The following is a 20,711-nucleotide window of genomic DNA, read 5'->3' on the forward strand; positions in this document are numbered from 1 at the left end:
CCAGCTCTAACTGAGTGATCAATTTAGGCAAATTAAAACAGACTTAAAATTTTGTGTCCACTGACATAACGGCCTAGACCAGTTTCTCTGTTTCCTGTTTTCTGTTTTGTCATGCTTACACGCTGGCTAGTGTCCGATGATTTAGACCCAAACCCTTTCAACAACGGCCAAACTCCCAGCATCATTCAACACATAACTTCTTGTTATCTGTTAAACTCTTCTGTTTTTGACCTGTTGTAACAAACATCTGTGATCGCTAATCAACGATGAGCTGGGATGCTGTGCTGGGACCTGTGAGGGTGTGTACTGAATGTGCAAATGTGGGAATTTGTGTGAGAGAGTGTGATGATTCATCTTTGATTGTCATGAGTTGCCTGCTTTGCAGTAGATGTTGGCAGGCCATTCTTGGAGCGTGTCTGTATTATAGTGTGCATTAAAGTAACCGTGAGCAGGCATTTCTTTCACACAGAAGACAGGTGGCCATGATTTACGGCCTCTTACAGGAATCGCCTGTGTCTATGGGAGCCATTTAAAGCTCAGCACAGGCTTGCATGCACACATGCAGTTATTACAGTAATAGCACAATAACAAGATTACTGTCTATGAAACAGCGGCATAAAGAGTGAAAGGGGAGAAAGAAAACAAACTCAGGCTGCAAAAAGTGTCACTAAAACAACTCCTCCGACATAAGCTGCATTCACACCGCTTTCACTCAACCAGCCTCCCTCTCTTCCCTCATTCTCTCAGCTGCACATGCATACACATACAAACACACACACGCTTACACACCCAGTCTCACGCTGCCAGCCATTCGCTCCTCACTCACACCCTCAAATCTTACCAAGCTCAGCTCTCCCTGCTCAGAGGCAGACAGGAGCAGCACAGCAGCCTGTTAGAGGAGTTGAGGGAAGGAGCAGCAAAGTCAGAGAGACAGAGAGAAGGGGGGGCACAGGCGGTCAAAGAGTGAAGGGAGAGTAAAGAGAGAGCGCTGTTCTCCATATGCTCAGGGGGCATGGGCGGTTGAACAAGCTGCCCCCACTGAAGCCTCCTGACTCATGGGAGCGTCAGACCCAGATCCCCTAGAGAGCTTGGAAGCACTGTCGAACCACGCGCAAGAGAAGGAGGGGAGCCAGAGAAGAGAGAAAAAAGTCCGTGGAGAGGAGAGGAGAGGAGAGGGAAGAAAGCCACAACGGTAGGCTGTCCCACTCAATTGCTGTGCCGTGATGACGTCAGAGGGCATGTGACCCAGGCTCTCCAGTGACGGCACATGGAGGGCAGGAAAGAGACGAGTTTTAAAGCTGGTGCCTTTTGGGTTGTGTGAGGGCTCTGCTCGCCTCCCAAACAACCACAGAACCACAGACGTGCGGCTCGGGGTTGGTGTTTGAGGGCGACCTGGAGTGTAAATGGTTAATCGTCGCGGGCCAGCACCAGTCACAAGGACGGCGCTAAGCGAGTAAGTACGTTCCAACCACACTCGCCAAGCAAGCAAGTCCGACACCATCTGATCTATCCGCAAAAGCGATATTTGCCTCTGCAATTTTTTTCTCTATAAAACCAGACCTGGTTGTTACTTGTGGTCATCCAAATAGTTGATACGTAAAAGCATGTCTTGTGGATGGCTTTTCCATTTTTTTTTTTTTTTTCATGACATGCTTCGTACTCTTGGTTTAGGACGTGTCAAGGGTCACGGAAACCACAGAGGAACAAAAGTGGGGCTTGCTGCAACCAGAGGCAGCTATGGCATCTAACAGCCTTTTCAGCACAGTGACACCATGTCAACAAAACTTCTTCTGGGGTGAGTACTGCTTTGCTGGTCCCTGTTGTTGTCTGCAGTTGGGTTAGGGGCTTGGGTCACGGGGAGGACTCGGGGTCAGGTGTTGAGGTTTGGATAGAAGAATGGGGGGGTTTTGGTAAAGGGGGCAAGGATTTTGGATTTGATTGAAGGATTTGGGTCCAGATGAGTGAAGGGGATCAGTTGAGGTCACTGAGTACCTTGCCATCATCGTCCAAGATTTTGTGGTGGAAGAAAGACCCAGCTACCATCACGGCTTTTTGTGGTGCACAAATACAACAACAACCAAAAAAAAAAAAAAAGCCTCTCCACATTTAGAGATTCCAGTATTTACTCTATGTGATGTTTATAAATATTTCTCTAACAGGGAGATGACATGTTTGTGCAACGTACCCTTAGATTTACAAAGCGATGCCATTGCGGAACGAAAAACAAAAGCATGGGTGATATTTTTGACAAACGTAAACAGACACTGCACAAGAGAGTTTACAGTCGAGCATTGAAACAAGATGTGGGGATTACTGGATTGTGTGTGTTGGGTGTCTCCGTTGTGTGTAGGGAAGAAGTATTGATTAGTTTGCCAAGAAAGGTCTGTAATCGCTTCCTGAAATTGTTCAGTGGCACTGCTGTCATTAATTAATCCATGCCGATTTCTGCAGCCTCCAGAGAGCATTTAATCGACAGACATAAATCCACTTTAACAAGAAGTTGTTCCAAGTCGACCTCCATTTTATAAGTTTAGAATTCAAGCATTGTAATACTTAATTTGAGTCTAGAAAATAAGAAACAGTTTTGTTGAGGGAATTATAGTCTCTGCTGTGATTGGTGTGTACATGTTGCAAAAACCCCCCTGAAGGCTTTTTTTTTTTTTTTTTTTCCAATAAAAATATTTATATTTACATAGTATTGCACAATTACACTTTGCAATTGGATTTAATTGTCATATTTATTCATACTAAACATCCTCCTTAGCTAGCAGGGAGGATCAATAAGAAGTAAGACCACAATTGATTCAAGAGCTGTGAACAGTAGCATTGTCAACTTTATTATTTTCAATTACCTGTGAAGACCAACATGGATGTTCCAGTGTGCAGCCTCTGTTTTGGTTTTGCCATATTCTACTGTGACAACTCCTTTACACAATCTAATTTAATCAGCAAAATAAATGATATTTTAGGTTTACCAGACGAATTTCTCAATTTAAACAAACATTTTCATTCCCGTGCGACACAAGGAATAGACAGGCTGAGTTTAATAGACCCACCACCAACTCCTGCCCTCCCCTCCCCTCTCTCTCTCTGCCTCGCTCCATAGCCTCCGCTCCGCTGTCCAAATCAAATGTTTAAAAGATGTTTTTAAGAAGTCGCTTCGTGGTCAGACACAGCTGTTCAGGGCTCCCGTTCCACACAGAAGCACGGTGGCTCCTAATATGCTCTGAAAGCCGGGAGAGAGTGAGCGTCTTCTACCAATCACCACCACCTATTACCATGTTAACCCCCTGACCTCTTGCTGTGTCTCTGGGGTCGGAGCACAGGATAGGAGCAGAGCAGCGCAACAGGAAATTAAAAGCATGCTGTAGTAGAGTTAGAGAGGAGAGCAGATGTGTGCAGATGTTCAGGTGGAGTCACTCAGAGGGAAGATAACCATCGATTCTTGTGTTCAGTATTGGTGAATGACACAGTGCTGCAGCCCATTGATGTTGCCCCTGTTTGTGAACATCTGGGTAGTAAATCTGTCAGTGCAACCACAAAAAGTCCCCTTGACACCGCAATGTGATTTTGCAAGACCACCAGTGCTTTCTGTTGTATTTCTAATTTAGGATAAATAAATAGAGTGGGCTGTACTGTATCAGGGCTGGTGAAAATTAGCAACGGCATCTTAAGCATTTTTGTTTTGATGAGACAAAAAGAGGTTGATCTTCAGTCTGATTAGTTCGATTTCTCAAGTCCATCCAACTGAAGCAGGATCAAATTATTATTTAACAATAGCTAGATATAATACAGATATTTATATCTGTTCATCTTAAATCTATTGTGAAGACAAAAAGAAGATTTAACTAAGCATTTTGTGTTGTTTTTAAATGTTTTATATATTTTTTTCAAACCCCTCTGGTTTTATGTTTCTCCTGGATCATTTTGTCTGGCGTCTGTTTTCTGAGGACACGAGTTGCAAAATACTGTTTTCTTAGTTAGAAAGCCACATTACTCCATCCCGTATTTAGATTTGTATTTAAGGACATTTTTAATTTAGAGCTAAAGTCACATTCCCAGCAATAAATTGAGCCAACTTGAGGGAGCAGGCAGATCTTCCTAATTGAGAGAAGGGAGCTCATTAAAATTTGTTTTGGCATTTACATCAAGGAATTTTCATTTTAATTGCCTCAAATACATTTTTTATAACTCTTAATACTGGCAGATCTGATGGGTAGAGCAGAATAATCTTCAACATGTGTGGCACCCACTCAACCGCCTTGCCTCTCTGGGGAACATTTAAGTGCCTATTTTCTCTATTACAAACTTAATTACATATAGACAATTAAGTCATGGGAGCAATTATTGTTCAGTATAGTTGTGCAGTTACAGGAGAGAAAAAAAAAGTGCTTATACAGACAGAAGAAAATCAACACGATCAAAAGAAAAGCGGGTCGATGTGGGTAAATATCTGAAAACTCCAGGCGGAAAACTTTCCCCAAAGAAAATCTCAGATAATTTGCAGGGAAACCATATATGTATTTGAGAAAGGCAGCTTCTGTTGCATAAGTGTTGCTTTAGATCTAACCACAGGCCTGCTTCTTGGAGACATCTTAAAAGTGAACCAGACATCCTCCCCTCCTCTTACCCCCCGCCTCAGCGAGGGGGAGACATGAAGCCCACTCATCAATAGGTAATTTGAAAAAGCCAGGGGGAAAAAGCGCTTCACTGACTGCTACTGTGCAAAGAAGACTCTTCCCTTAACTCCAGGCTCAAAAGAACTCTATTTAGCGATGCTTAATTGTACCTCTGAGGCAAACATGTTATTTAATCCCAGCAGGGTCATACTGATGGAGTAAAATGGTGCTGTGTGTGTTTGCGAACTGTACCAGCTATTAGGACTTATTAGTGCTGGAGGTTCACATGAGTCTACATAATTCCTGAGGGTAATCAGAGAGGTGAAGTGTTAATGTGATCAGTGTTTAATCAAAGATAGATTAATTGGTCTGTATTTTCCCTCAAATGTAGTGAGACTGAATGGTGGGTTGATTATGGTCCTAAATAGGCTGTAGGCAGTTATTAGGGCCTAAATGAGAGTGTCTTGGGAACACTATAACCTGTGATTTTAATGGCCTGGAATACGCTTTTCCCACTGCTGAAGATGTGAAGACTTTGGAGAAAACTATGTGTGTTTTTCCTTCAGCCGTCAGAGGTATTTCCATGGTCTTGAAATGAAGTTTTATAAGAAATACAAAATTCAATCAGTGTATCAAAGAAAAGGAGTGTTGCGTTTTTTGGAAAACAAGAGAAACCCTAACCCTGGTTTGTTTTTTGTTTTTTTAATATATCTACTGTCTTTTAAAGTGGCAAATTTTCTTCTCTCTGAGTTACTGATTCAGATACAATATCTGCTTCTCCTCCTTCCAAATTAAGCAGTGGAGACTTATTGAAACATGCAAGGAAAGGAGTGAGATTACATCTTCTCCTGTAATATGGAGACTGCAACAACAAACGGAGAGTTGAGTGTAAATACTCACAAGGCACTGTGTATTATCTCTTGTTTTATCCTCATATTCAGTAGCTGCGGGGCTAATTACACTGTTATGACAAGGCAACTTGCCAACTGACTGTGCTTACTGTAGGTTTCTGCCTGTTTAAAGTGTTGATAAAAGACTCAAAACAGTCTTCTCAAGGGAGTGATAAAATCTATTTTTTAAACACTGTTAATGCTTACATCTCTGGTTATTAAGTAAGCTCAGTTTTCTCATAAATCAATGCAAATGTTTGATATCTTCACAATGTTTGTTTGGGATACAAGTCAAATTAGTGTGTATTTTCAGATAGCTCTGCAAACTTGTGCCATGCATAGCTAGAATTTTTGATGCCACCATAATTACCTGGTAGCTTAATGCTGTTGTGTTAACCAGTGAAGCTTTTAATGCAGCGCTGTGCTATTTTCTCACTTAACAAGATCCTGCAGCCCTTCATCCATTTCAATTGCATCATGCTGGGTGAATTACTGTTATCCGATATAAGCCCTCAGAGAGGAAGTAACCACCTAACACTTTGAAAATTGGTCTATCTTGGAAACAGTTCGGCCTAATGAAACAGAACACCAGTATTATAACCCAGATTCATATACTTCGTTCCCTCTTCTCTCTCTGTTTCATGTCCTTCTTTTCTATACTTGTGTTTCGCCGTTCAGGTTTTATTTTCAGTATTAAGTCAGGAGATGTCTTTAAGCAAAGCCGATACAGCAAATTCAAACCACAGAAAACCTGAAGAACATTGTTTATCGTTCCCTTGCTGACCTGCGAAACAGCCAAGGCAGCTTCGCTTCCACTCTCCATGTTTCTATAAGGGGGAAATATGGAGTGTTGAGCCTCCTGGATGTTTGGGTTCGGCCTGTAACGATGTGAGTGAGAGCACGACCACAGCACCTACACAAGGCTGTACCTGTTCTGCCCCATGCACGGAGAAAAGGGAAGGTTTTTCCTTGTTAGTTTAATCTTAAAGGTATGCAGTATCCCCTCTGACTCAGGCCGGACTCCCAAATATATATAAACCTACTTACTAGCAGGTCATGGAAAGAGCAGTCCATGTTGTGCATGTTAATTGTAACACATAAAGTGCCAAAATGTAAATATAGAAGAGTAAGATTTTGTAACATTTTTGAGGAGAAGGTGATACAAGATGAGTGAAAGAGCATCAAAGAGTCACACTGAGCTTTCACTGTGATCAATAGCTTGGCAGCAGATTGAAGGTGCCGTCTAAGGGGACAAGTACACAACACAAGTAGCACATAGATGTCTTCAGACATCAGTATTAGCACTTACTTTGTCTCAAGGCTCTTGGCCCACATTTGAAAAATGTGAATAAATTTGGTATTTCTTATTTCTGATCTGTTTGGCAAGAAGCCATGGAGTAATGACAGTGTAGCTACTACTTTGGAAACCTAGTAATAGTATAGATGTACAGCGCTGTGTGTGTATACTCTGTGTGTGTGCGCGTGCATGCACACACTAAAGGTGTCTGTGACAGAGAGATCTGTCTGCTTGATTAATGCTCTCACTCAAACTGGCACCTGGAACCAATCCCCCCTCCTGCCGCCCCCGTCCCATGTGCACCGTGTGTGTGTGTGTAGGGGGGGGTTGAATTCCATACACTGAGCTGAGCCTTTAGAGGGGCTCTGGGTGGGTGTTGAGCAGGAGGCACAGATGGGATGAGGGGACTCGGAGCGGAAGAAAAGAAAGGTGTGTGCAGAGGAGGGAACAATAGGTGATCGTGCAGTGGAGGGTATGGGCTGTCATTAATAACACACCGGCCCCATCTCCTAATTTGCTCAAATTACCTGCCCACACCGTAGGGCCCCCTGCCAGCGCTGAGGTGTGAACACAACAGATCAAATACACCTGAAAATCTGAGTGCCCACCCACTTGACAACACCCACACAAACCTTTCATCGTGGCCTGACAACCCTGAAAGTTTGTGGGGGTTTTTTGCAGGAGATAGACATCGTACAAATATTCTTAAACATGAGAGTAGGGGATAAAATGTAAGAAAATTAAGCATGAGAAAAAAAGTCAAAAGTAAGTGAGAAAGCGGAAGAGATATGATACAAAAGGAAGGATCAGTTTGCGTACATGAGGCATTTAGTAAGAGCAACACAAGACCTATGACTTTTGAGCCACCTCCCATATGGCACTGCGGGGGCGGCCATTTACCATCATCTAACCTCCTCTTTTCCCTTCTTCCCTTTCCTTCCGCCTTCTCCTTCCCTTTATGTCCTTGCTTCATCCTTCCCATCCCACCCACACTTTCAGGAAAAGGGTGATGACAAATGTTACAGGGCGGCATTGCTTTGGTCACCACAATAATCAGAGTCACCAGGCCTGCACCACCTGCAGCGCACACACACACACATCGTGCACAGACTGCTGAAATTAAATATTCCCCAGAGATACAAAAGGGGCCAGGAGAGTGTGCGTAGGTGTGTGTAGTGGGATGCTAGTCTTTGAACTTTGTATGGTGTGTGTAGCTGATATTGACAAGTCTCTTGGGAGAGGAAGGGAGCTTGGAATGGTAGTTCTTATTTGTAAAGGTGCTGAAAGAGAGAGAGAGATTGAGACCATATAAATATATATACCAAAACTCACATGCGTGTCTTCTTTGTATTATATTTTTGTGCAACAATTGTAGTTTTTCTCATAGTTTAGTACCACACAGCTTTAGTTATACGTAACCACATTTGCATTGATTAACTATCATCTCTGCACAAATAGAAATCAATCTTTTTGAAAATGAAGACATGACCTTGAAAGTCTGTTCTTGGAAATAAATTATTCTCTGGAGGCATTTGGTTGCATCGCTTGGCCTTCATCAATGTGGGTGTAGTTTGCTGGACAGTGAAGGCTAAGTATTAATAAAGAAATACTTATTTAATTATTAACTATTATTGGAATAAGACTTTAATGCTGTATAAGGGGAGCCAAACATTCTGATGCGGAATCCAAAAGTCTTTTGTTAAGGTGAAAATACTAGATATATAATATGATTTGGAAATATATCTTAACATTTTCCAATGGAGCACTCGGAAAATGCAAAAATTATCTATAAATATACATCAAACATTATCTTTCATATCAATACATATTTTAAATAATAACAAATGTGTTGTATTCTTAAGCATGGCGTTAAGTATTAAAAAAGCTATGTATGAAGAGTGATAGTCCTTGACAAGCACGCTAACATTAAAATAAGACATAAGTACATTAATGATATATCAGCATATAGGCGCTTGATCTAAAGTTGAAGCAGCTTATATAAAGTTATACAACTTTGCAGGATTCCAAACATTGGTGCAACTGTGAAGAAAAGAAAAGTTTTGAACATTTAAGCTGCTGCAGCAACGTTATAAAAGTGCAAAATCCTTGACGTTACATTTCAGGATGTTTCAAAGCTCTTCTCTGTCACTGGGGCAGGCTTCTTTTGAGAACTTGTAGCTGTTGTGTTTTATGTTGATCCCTGAGCTGTGCCAGTTTACACATATTCAATCCAATCATGGCGCTCCAACAAGCAGCTCTGTGTGATCAAAGTCCATATACGTACGCGGTGTCTGATCGTCACTAGAGCGGGCTTTCAGTCTGCAGCTGAATCCTGTCACTCATCCAGACAGCTGCCCTCTTACAGTCGTCTGTAGTTCATTTTGTTGTCGCAGTTAAAAGTTTTCCTTCAACTGTTGCGCTGTTCATTCTATTCTCTGCTTTTCCCCAGAGGAAATAGGTCTCTCTCTCTCTTTTCTCTCCTCCTTTTTGGACAGAGACCAATAACGGGTCTTTTCCACTTCACTTCTCCTGATGCTGAATGAGCAAAGGAGGATCCCAGAGGAGCAGGAATATTTTATTAGAGTGATTTTGAAAGTTCCTCTCCCCCTCCTCTGTCTTTCTTCCTCTCTCATGATGGAATTTTAGGATGCTGCAACAATTCTCTTTCTCTCTCTCTCTCTGAATGTGTCTATATATGTGTGTGTGTGTGTGTGTGTGTGTGATTGTGTCTGTGTATGAGAAGGAAAACAGCTCACGCAGAGCAAAGACAATTCAAAGTTACAGCTAAATGACAGGCTGGGAGCTCCAGCCTTTTGAATTGTATTGTTTTCTTTGTATTCTTGCTTGGGAGGAGAATTGAAAAAAAAAAAAAAAGCCCAATTGGGACAGAACGCAAGCAGTTTATTCTCAGGAGAATTACACTTGGCACAAACAAAAATAGCAGTCATTTTTTGCTGACAAACACTTTTTAATGCAAGAGTGTTTTTGTGAAATTGGGCTCTTTTTGTTTTCTTATTTATGGCAAAGCTACCATTTCATGAGAGGAAGGGTGGTGTATGTATACTGCTGCTTTGATTTACTGTCGCTTAAAGATGCGTGAGAAAAATAAGCGAACGAGAGATGTCAGAGTTCTCTTGCTTAATTGGAAGCACTGGTAAGAAACAAAGCCCTTTAGAAAATATGCTAAATGAAGGAACTATATGGTTGAACTGGTCTTTACCCACAGAAAAATGTATCTCTACCAATGTTATAAACCGTCTTTTTCACGTGATGCATTACAGACATGATTATACCTACACACATACTCATGCACACATAGCCAGACAGAAGTACCCGCCCTTTTCCTGCAGGACCCTGCAGATGCAGCAGAAACAGTAGAGTTGGTCTCTCTGGTAAACAAACAGTGAGAGGCTGCTGGGAGTCTTCACCGGGCCTCCAAATTATAGTCTGGTTAACCAAAGTCTGAGAGCCAGCCCCTTTACTGCAGTACACACATACATACTGTACATGCACACCCACTTCACATACATAATGCGCACATATGCACATGACCTCTGCACATTAAAGGCACTATAGAGGCATAGTTAAAACACACATATACAATCAGGTTCTAATGGGACCTTGTCTGCACTGCAGTTGAGCCGAGGGTAAAAGATTTTATAGACATTAGAGAGACTAAGAGGGAAGCACACCCTGAGGGCTCATCATAAATATTACCCAATCATCAGGCTCACAGTGTGTGGCGATTACTGATGAAAAAGAAACCCTTGCAATGCAAACACAGGGCTAATGTTTATAGCCCTTAACCCTGTATACCTGTTTTATATTTTTAGGGTTTCTACACAGTAAAAGTTGCTTTGCTTTAGCTTGAAAGATCATTGATTGTTACAGGTCAAGAACCTGCATCCTTAGCTGGAAAGTTGCTAAAAGAGACTTATTTTGGAGTATGATTACTTCAACATAGATAGAGGATATTAGATTGTTTAGAGCTTCTTTAGTTGTCTATGAACGAGATCTGCCACCACTGGGAACAGTATCGAGCCCCTCAAGAATGCAAGAACATATCAGAGTGAGCTATGATGCCATAAAACCCAGTTAAAACATTTAAGATGATCAGTTCTTGTGAAAATACTTGCCATAAATCATGTGCTTCCAGCATGATTGTATATTGTAAGTGGACAATTTAATTGTCAGCCCGAGACCACATCCCAACAGGCCCGATGCCAGAGATTTTTTGCTTTGTGAATGTGTGTGACATTCAAATTCTCAATTTTACCATAATGCAACACCACAGAATAGATTGTATTGGAAGGACAGCATTTCACAACATAATTGATGTTCCCTGTGGGATCCAGCAGTTGATGAGTCTCCCTGTTCAGGACTCAATCTAGGCACTATAAAGTTGGCGTCATCTGCGTCTCAGTGAGGGGCAGAGCAGACATAGCATGACAAGGCCCTGTCCTCAAATAACAAGCAAGTTCTGAGTGTGTGGAAAATACAGGGTCATAGGTCAAATAATCAGACAATAGTCATTTATATTCTGTGAAATCATGTTTTCCTTTCATGATGTTTTCTTTCATTGAGCCCTCGTCTAAAGACAACTGGAATTGATTTGGTTTGAGGACAGGCTGGAGGCTATGAAAGTGAACTCCATCTTTTCTCCCCCTCTACTCCCCACTGTTGTGAGTCATTTCTGACCAGTGGCCTTATAGGCACAGTATAATTACAGGCTTTAGGCAAAAGGTTTTAGGCATAGGCCCATCTCTGTGTGAGCTGTCTCAGCCATGACACTCTAAACTTAATTTGTTAACTCGTTCAGCTGACAGAGCATCCGATGCTACATGTAAGGCCTCTCAAAATTTTCACCAGCCAAGGCGTCCTGGGGCCGTTTTGACGTCTGAATGGTTTGGAATTCGATCTAATAAGTATGGCTCCAGGTTGCAGAGTTCAGGCTGAGTGTTTTGGAGCAACTCCCAGCTGGACTGTGATCAGGAAGAGAACAGGAAAAAGAAAAAGAGAGCAAGATCCAAACCCTCGGAAGTTGAGTCCTGTTTCTTGATGCACGCCCAGTCCTGTAAATGGTCACGTTGCCTGTCCAGTTCTGTTTTTTCATTTCCTGTTTATCTGATTGGCTGCTGTCTTGGTGCAGGATATATTCACTCAATTGACTGTCATCTTTGATGCTGATTACCGCCCAGAAATGGAGCCGCAATGCACACTTTTTCATGAGTAGCTCACTTGCGTTGAGTAAAAACCATTCATGATATGCTTTCTGAGAAGATGGCCAAGCAAAACCGATGGCATATATACTGCATTTAACTGTACCAAGACAAAAAATGTATATGGTATTTTTCCAGGCATGGGTTTACTTTGTCTTTGGTTAAATGTTTATGTCTGTGTGCAATTGAGCATCCATGACAGACTTTTTTTCCACTCCATATGTTCCTCTTCTACTGTTGCTTACATCGATTTGGACCAAGTGCACCTGGACATTTCTCCCCCCGTCACCACGAATTTATGTACATATATCCTTGTCTCCTGTCTTCTTCCTTTCTATCCCTGTTGGCCTTCTTCTTCCTCGACTTCCTCCAATCTTGAACAGGGGCGGTGGAAATGGGCAAGTGTTAACCGATAGCCCCCCTGTGAGTGTGAGTCTGGGCCGCTGCCTGTCTGTCTCTCACACTGTAGTCACTCTATCTATCACGCCTTTGCATCTTTACCTCACATAAATCATCCTCAATGGTACTACAAGGACAGGGAGAACAGAGAGAAATCTCCCCCTATAAATCTGGTATTAGTTTTACCTCGCATAATGAACACAGGGCTTAACGGTCCTGGATACATGAGAACAGCATGTCTTGCAGATGTACTATAAATATTTTGATACTAGCCGGCTAGTTTGCAGAGGGGAAGTAGACCAGTGAAATACACAGAGGAAGGGAAAAGTGTAAAGTGGAATGTTGGCCTAGCCCTAGTGTCTGTATTGTCTTTAGCACCTACAGAGGGTTTCAGTCCAAGAAAAACGCTCTTTACAGGGTTCCTGTTCCCAGCCATGGTCCGGTACCACTCCTGGATATGCTGCGTTTCCTCCAAGTCAATCCTTCAAACTAGTCTTCAAGGAGGCGGACTCATTGTTAAACTAATAGCACAATCAGACCTGATTGAGTGATGGATGTTTTGAAGGGAAACCCAGCACACCTTAGGGACACTCTGGGGCTATGTCTGGGACAGGCTGCTCCAGGGAGGGTTTGATTGGTGGAACGTTTGAATTAAAGTGAAGGACTAATAGTAGCAGATCTAATGGCACAAAGGCTGCATAGAATAGTGAAGCCAAATATGTCTGATTATAAAGATATTCCGCTGCAGTGATGTATAGAGAAAATGTAACATACACATACAGATGCAGTAAAAAGTGGAAAAACTGAACTCCCTCTTCTTGGCATGTTTTTGGCCTCAACCCCAGGCACTGTCATCCTTCCCCATCAAAGAGCCACATTCCCACCAAACTACGAAAACTACAAATACTCTTATACACATGCACAATTTTAGTGCTATGACACCAGGTGGTGTGTGACACGTCAACATGTGAAGGTTCTCTGGCAGACACAGTTAGAGTTCTCAGCTCTCTGCTCCAGTCGCTCAGATCTATCATTGGGACTCTTTAATGGCAGCCTTCGTCACATATTACTGCTTTATTTTCTCCTCTCCATCTAACAGCCCACAGAAGTTCCTTTTTTGTTCCTATTTTTAAGTACAAGTGATCTCAATTAGGGACCTCCATGAAGGCTGTAGGCGGCAGACAGTCAGCGCAATAAGAGCAGAGAGGAAATTGTCTTTATACCCCCCTCCCTCCCACCCTGCCTCCCTCTCTACCCTCCTGCAACAAGCGGTGAGCAGCCACCCCCTGTCTACATCTCTTTCCATGTTGTTCCCTTCCATTTCAAAAGCTGAGTGAAATATCATACAAACTTATTCTTCATCTCTCATCGCTGCAGTATAAATACATTTAATTCCACATGGACAGCCGCCCCAGCTCTCCAAGTCTAACACAAAACTTGGATAAACTTCTGTGAGAATGGTTGCTTTTAGACTCAGACACACACATACACACCGCAGAACGTGCCATCTTGGTCCTACCAGTCCGCGGTGATGTCACAGGCTCTGTGACAAACAGTCATTAAGAGCTTAGCTGTGATCTGGGATCAGTGCGTGGATGTGAGTCGGTGAGGTTCTATCAATGAGGTCACGAGGAGTAAGGTTTCTGCCTGTCGTCATCCTCTGCTGGCTAGCTTGTTCACTAGTTGACATACCCAGCTGGCCAGCTACAAGTAGAAGTCTCACTGACTGACTGGTTGGCAGGCTAGATAGGTGGCTGCGTGTCTACTCTCCAGGTTGTGTTGGTTGATTGGCTAGTAGACTGAATATTAGGCTGGTTTGCAGCCTAGCCTGGTGGGCTCACTGACTGGTTAGCTGGCAAGCGGGTTGGCTGGTGGGCCGCCAAACATGGAAACATCCCGTTAGTGCTGAAAAGGCCTGGGCCTCATCACAGCGCTCCTCTAGAAAGCTATAATTAAGTGTCTTGAAAAATGCACCACTGTGAAATGGAGCCTTAATCCTGAGTCTTAAGTGGCTGTACTTTTCCTCTTGAAGGATGAGAGCATGTGCTTATGAAAAAAAGACGAGAAGAGGAAGCGTGGTGTGGAGGGACATTAATGTTTCTCACCAGCGTTTTCATTATTTTTCTATAAGTGTTAACGTGCGCTCTGGGTGTGTTGCGCTGAACCTTTTGCATCAGATTGTCAGTGCATCAACATTGAACATGTGTGCTCGCGCCTTCTGATCTTTGTTAGAGAGGTGTTGATAATCGTGATTATAAATGAGCTTGTGCATGTCAATGAGCAAAAGAGATGTGAGGAAGTTGACAGAGAGATTTCACATGGTTAGCCTGTTGACAACATACAGACAGCGTGTGGCTCTGTGTGTCTGTGTGTGTACATATTAGTGGTTCACACAATCTTTGTCATTCCAAGTGGGATTGAGAACAGAAACTTTTATTACATGCTTGATATCTCGACAGGAAAATTAGTCAGTGTCAGCTGAGTTTGATTTTTATTGAAAACAAATAATTGAAACTGAGCAGCAGAAATACAATATTACCATAAATCATAAAATGCACATCCGGCTCAATGTGGTATACTGTGGTTCTTCACTGTTAGTGACTTCTCCTACTGTGCAATGACTCCAAGCCAGTGTAACACAGTAGATGAATAATACCAGAGCTGAGAGAGACGATCCAGCTGTGCACCAGGCGAGCAGCAGCCACATGAACAGCTTTACACTAGATTCATTACTATGTGATATTAAGTCTGTTAATACAGAACAGGTTCGGTCAAATATCCTAAAAGTCTAATAATGCATAAAAGATGCAGCATGGATTTTAATCAGAAGTTGATTTCTAGCTGAGTTAAATCCAGGACACTGCAGCAGTGGAAGTGGTCCTTTTTGATTGAATGGCGTATTTTGGCACGTTAACGCCTTCGCCGCTGTCTGCCTCACATCTCCAGGACATCAAACAGCGGACTTTAAACTCAGAGGTCACCCTACACCTCTGGATGACAGAGATCCAGACAGCAGGCCTTAGCGTATGAATACGGCCTGTATCCTGTAGGGAGCTGGGAGACAGATGCTGGACGTACAACAGGGAGGAAAAGCGGAGTCAGATGGGACAAACACTCTTTGATGAGCCGGGCTTGTCAGGGTTTAAGTCACGACTACACTGGGGTCTGGAGTGTGGGCTATGAGGGGTGTGTGTGTGTGTGTGTGTGTGTGTGTGTGTGTGTGTGTGTGTGTGTGTGTGTGTGTGTGTGTGTGTGTGTGTGTGTGTGTGTGTGTGTGTGTGTGTGTGTGTGTGTGTGTGTGCGTGCGTGCGTGCGGGGCTGGAATTGGGCTGGGAAAATCAAGAGTTTCTTCCTGCTGCTGCCTCTGATGGGACAATAACAGGGTGCAAAAAATAAGACTGATTAGTTCGGCTTAAAAAAGTGGAAGCTGACTGGCAAGCTGAATGTACTGATTGATTTTATTTTACAAGGAAAATTAATTTCAAACCTGAATAAAAACAGTGTCAAACACATATGCATTCAAAATATTTAGCCTGAGCAAATTGATCATGTGAAATTGACCCAGGGTTGGTTATTATTTCAACTCTAACATTTCCTAAATTAGATTCCACTACAACATTAAGGATGTTTTCCACATTAGTCCAAGTGTATAGAGCGCTAAGAAAAAAATGATACTATCGAAGCTGAAACTTAATTCTTTTGGAATAACTGGCTTCATGGTTCCTTCAAGGCCATGTTTATCGCTATTACAGATTTAATTACTACTATTCACATTTATCCATCCATGAGTTGTTAGCTGATCTTTGAGAATGTTGGACAATGTGAACCATATTTCTGGTGTTTGGGGCACACAGAGGGGAAGTGTAACTCAATCACTCTTTTTTTTTTTTTTTCCCCCCCTCCCTGTCCACATGACGAGGTGCCAGATGCGTGTCAGTGCTTTCAGACTTTATATATATCCCTCCCACATCCTCACACACATACACACACATTTAGGCTTGCAGACATGTATGTATGTGCACACCCACGTACATACATGAAACAAAAGAAGTCAAGTTAAGGCTGCAGTGCTGTGAGTAAACCCTCTTTGTCTTATGCTATATCCAACTTTACAGCGCAAAAATAAACTGCAAAAGCCCTGACAGGACCCAAATAGCCAGACAGCTGTGCCTCCCAGTAGTCACTTTTATTTTGAAACAGGCCCAGGATTTCAAAGGCCTTTGTCTTAAAGACACGGCAATAAAAAAACAGAAAAAGGAATACAGAGTAGCTACACACATGCTGTGGTGTGATGTGGCACTCAGAAATACTCATCAGGAGGCTGATGGATGATTGAGACAGAGGGTGGGGTGGGTGATGAGAGTTGGCCAAGATACTGGAGTCTCTCAGAGAGCTCAGACAGGGCAGATGATGCCCTCTACAGTAAACACACGAAGGGCCCACTGTCTTCCTTCAGAGCAGCATCCACTGTCTATACTGGACATTCAAGCCCTGAAATCAAAATGAAATTTTAATTCCTTTATCTGAATTGATTTTCTGCAAAGAGAACAAATGTGCAATTATATAATAATATAACAGTACCATTAATACAAAAATCCCCAGAAATTTTATCCCGAAAAACTGTTTTGAAACGTGTTTGTCAAGATTCTTTTGTCATGTTGAAGAAGTACTTTACAGATACTTTACATAAGTAAAAGAACATAAGTAAAATAAAGATGTGAAATGTTACACTGTTATATCACATTATTGTATTATTATTGTTATTACTGGTGGAATAATCTAAAACGAACATTTTATGGTTGTAGCTGGTCCAGATGGAGTTAATTTGAACAATTTCATACGCTGTTGGTTAGTTTAATATATGATAATACATCATAGCCTATGTTATAAACTCGTCATAGCTTTTATAAGTTAAATTTTAATCTACAAAGTAACCTCAGCTGTTATATAAATATGGAAGAGTAAAAAAAAGAACACTGGGCGTAGAAGAGGTGTAAAATAGTCTGAGAATTGTGTGTTAATGCAGTAAATGGACTTAGTCTGTCGTTTTCAGATGTGCGTGTGAAAGGTCGTGCGTCATTACGCACTTTTGAAACCACCCCGGAGTTCATCTTTTAACCCCATTTTGTTTGTCTTCAAGGTAAAGAAATTGCAACCACGTGAAAACTTTAGCAGATTATATGAAGCGGGATTTTTTTTTTTCTTTCTTTATTTTTTCCCCAAAAGGCGCCTTTAGTTAAACAAGAAACGAGCACATGGGCGGACGAACATGAATTCCAGCCCCGTGTTAAAGTAAAATACCTGTACACCTGCACAACAGCTCTCCCCTGCGACCGAGTGAAACCCTACCCCTGCTCCTCTACCTGACTCGGCGCTCTCCGGTGACTCACTCGCTCCTTCCTACCTTATGGAGGGGAGTTCACTTCTCAGCCGCGCTCGGCTCTGTGGACGCTCTCAGTGAGGCGCGTACTGTCGGGGAACACGGTGGTAACACAACACGGGACCGATGGAGCCGGTGCGTGTTCGCACCGACTGGAAATGAGCACCTCCACAGCGGGGAGCGCACGGACGGTCCCGGAGAGCTGTGACATGTCGGTATGTACGGCGAGCTGCGGGACGGTCTCCACTGTGAATAAACTGAGAGATACCGGGGCGCCAAACGCAGATCACCGGTTGTTATGTGCGTGTGTGTGATTGTGTGTGTCCTGAGAGTATAGATGTTACACTGAGACCTGTCCGGTAGACTATATAGGCGTGATAGATTATGGCTGAGGGAATGGATCTGACTCCAGACACCACGTGTTGGAGTCGCATCAGTGCAATAATTGCTGGGCGCTTGAGCTATATAAACCACAAAAAGCCTGAGCACGGGAAACCCCGACCTCCAAACACTAACCACATTTACGGCTTCTAAAACGGGATTCGTTTTTCCGCCTCCTACACCTCCACGGCGATCTTTTTTTCACCGATTCAACAACCATTTTAACCCTATATAGAAAAACTCGGGCTCCAGAGAGAGACTTTATAGAAAAATAAGTAGAATGTGTAGGCGTCGCGACGTTATAAATAGCTCTGTTAAGTATTGTTAAAGTTAATCCCTTTGACTTTGAAAACGTTTTTGTGTGTGTACATAGCCTGCGGGCTTTCAGGGAGTCTTTCAGTTTGGCACAAAGACTTCAATGACGCACCTGGAGCAGCGCTTTGACTTTGACTCACTCAGGGAAGACAGACAAAAAACTTTTTGACCATCTGGGAGCGGCTGTTCGTTTTAGAGCCGCTTCTGTTTTTTGTAACTCTATAACCCATTACGCGCTCGGACATTTATTTGATGTTATTTATATCCACACATGAGCAGCTACGCCTGCGTTATGGCGCACGGACCCTTCCACCGAGAAGTTTGAAAAACAGAAACTTGTCATTTAAAACATCATCAAGTTTTCAAGGCTTGTTTTTTCTTGCCGGAGAAGTAATATTTTATGTCGTTTGAAGGCGCCCACTAAAGTTTGTAGTGGAGAGGGTTTTGAGTCGCGGTGCTCGCTCCACAGAGTCCCATTTTCCATTGGCAGACGCGCTGAGGTTGAGCGAGCAGCGGCGCACACTCCGAGCTCCTCTCTCTGAGTGTGTCAGAGAGAAAGAGACAGACAGGAGCTTCCACAGACTTTTTTCCTAACAATCCACGCTGTTGTGATGCGAATTCCCGTAGATCCCAGCGCCAGTCGGAGGTTCAGTCCGCCGTCCAGTAGCCTCCAGCCGGTCCCAGGGAAGATGAACGATGTGAGCTCTCCGGGCGGCCAGCCGGACGCAGCGGCGGCAGTGCCAAGACTGCGTCCCCACGAAAACCGCAGCATGGCCGAGATCATCGCCGACCACCCGGCCGAGCTGGTCCGGACCGACAGCCCCAACTTTCTGTGCTCGGTCCTGCCCTCCCACTGGCGGTGCAACAAGACGCTGCCTGTCGCCTTCAAGGTGAGTCCTCATTCAGATCTGCGCGGCGAGAGGAGAAGGTGGGTGATCCTCTGCAGCGCAACAGACACAACCGACAACTTCAATATATATTCATACCCTGCAATTTCTAAAATTTTATTGGATCTTTTTTTTTTATTTTATGCTTTATGTTATTTATTTCCTACTGCCACATTTGACTTTGACTACCTGTATTTATCACAGAAAGCAGCCCACTGCTGTTTCTCGTTGTTGTTCATTTTTAAATGACAAAAATAACAAATTGGACGTCGATGCGATGTTTTTAATGTCACTTCACGAACAAACTATATGCAGAAAATGCCTGCATGTTAAAAGGCCAGAAAAAAAGTTAAATGTATCCAGATGTTTCAAAGAGAGGAAAGGTAGTATTTTTTTTTTTTTTTACTTTTTACATTTTTTTATTCAAACAGCCTTTACAGTAAATTGCGAAATTGTTTCTTGTTTAACCCCCCCTCCCCCAAGAAAAAATATCTGTGAATAATAAGGACAAAACAATTAATGTCAATTTTCTATACTTTGTAATTACTATCATATATAGATATATACATATATCTATATATGTATATATATGGTGTGTGTGTGTGTATATATATATATATATATATATATATATATATATATATATGTATATATATATATATATATATATATATATATATATATACACACACACACTCACCAGCCCACACTACTTTCTTTTGTAATTGAAACTATTACTGATAATTGTAAAGCATTACTCTAATTAGCTTTCACATGTTCCACAGAACTTTAAATGAACAGACACTCAAAGATGTATTTTAAGATGCATTAAAGAGAAATTGATTATATATCTTAGGCCCTTTCCTGGGAAATATCATGGGAGCTTATGAAGACCTATCAATTATTTAAAGGAAACTTCAAAGACACACCAGAGAGAAAATTGTGGCTGTTAGGCTGGCTTCAAATCAAATATGACACATTTTTAAATATATGTGTTATTTAACTGTTCTTATTACTTCAGCTCTGTAATTATTTCTGCTCTCTAGGCCTACTCATGCTCTTTTATCTGCATCCAGGAATCTAAATGATAACACAAGGTCTTGCTGCTTTTGTTAGTATTACTGTGTGAGCATTAAGTATTTGATAAGTGATTCACATAATCACGTTCATAGTGATCAAACTGCTTTGAGAGAATAAAAGTAGATCCATTTATCATCAGCATTTGCTGGAGAATGGCATGATGTAAAACAAGTCAGTCACATTAGCTCGATAAATTCTTTCACTGGTGAAACAGATTCAAAGTCATTTTTGATTCAGTTAGATT

General features: G+C 42.3%; 1 protein-coding gene across 5 annotated transcripts in view; it reads left to right on the plus strand.

Annotated features, from left to right (window-relative positions):
- The first annotated feature begins 1,267 nt into the window (after nt 1-1,267).
- The window catches only part of runx2b (RUNX family transcription factor 2b), a 38,449-nt gene continuing 19,005 nt past the window's right edge, over nt 1,268-20,711 (plus strand). The window contains exons 1-3 of one of the 5 annotated variants that reach the window (XM_029495997.1): nt 1,268-1,453; nt 1,672-1,795; nt 19,128-19,390. In XM_029495997.1, the coding sequence (XP_029351857.1) occupies nt 1,738-1,795; nt 19,128-19,390 (321 nt within the window). In that variant the 5' untranslated portion in view covers nt 1,268-1,453; nt 1,672-1,737. Of the gene's footprint in view, nt 1,454-1,671; nt 1,796-17,646; nt 18,020-18,292; nt 19,391-20,711 lie in introns of those variants that run through there. The other 4 variants (XM_029495994.1, XM_029495996.1, XM_029495998.1 and 1 more) reach the window with 4 other exon arrangements.

The sequence above is a fragment of the Echeneis naucrates genome, chromosome 24 (assembly GCF_900963305.1).
Source record: "Echeneis naucrates chromosome 24, fEcheNa1.1, whole genome shotgun sequence".
In the NCBI taxonomy this organism is placed as follows: Eukaryota; Metazoa; Chordata; class Actinopteri; order Carangiformes; family Echeneidae; genus Echeneis; species Echeneis naucrates.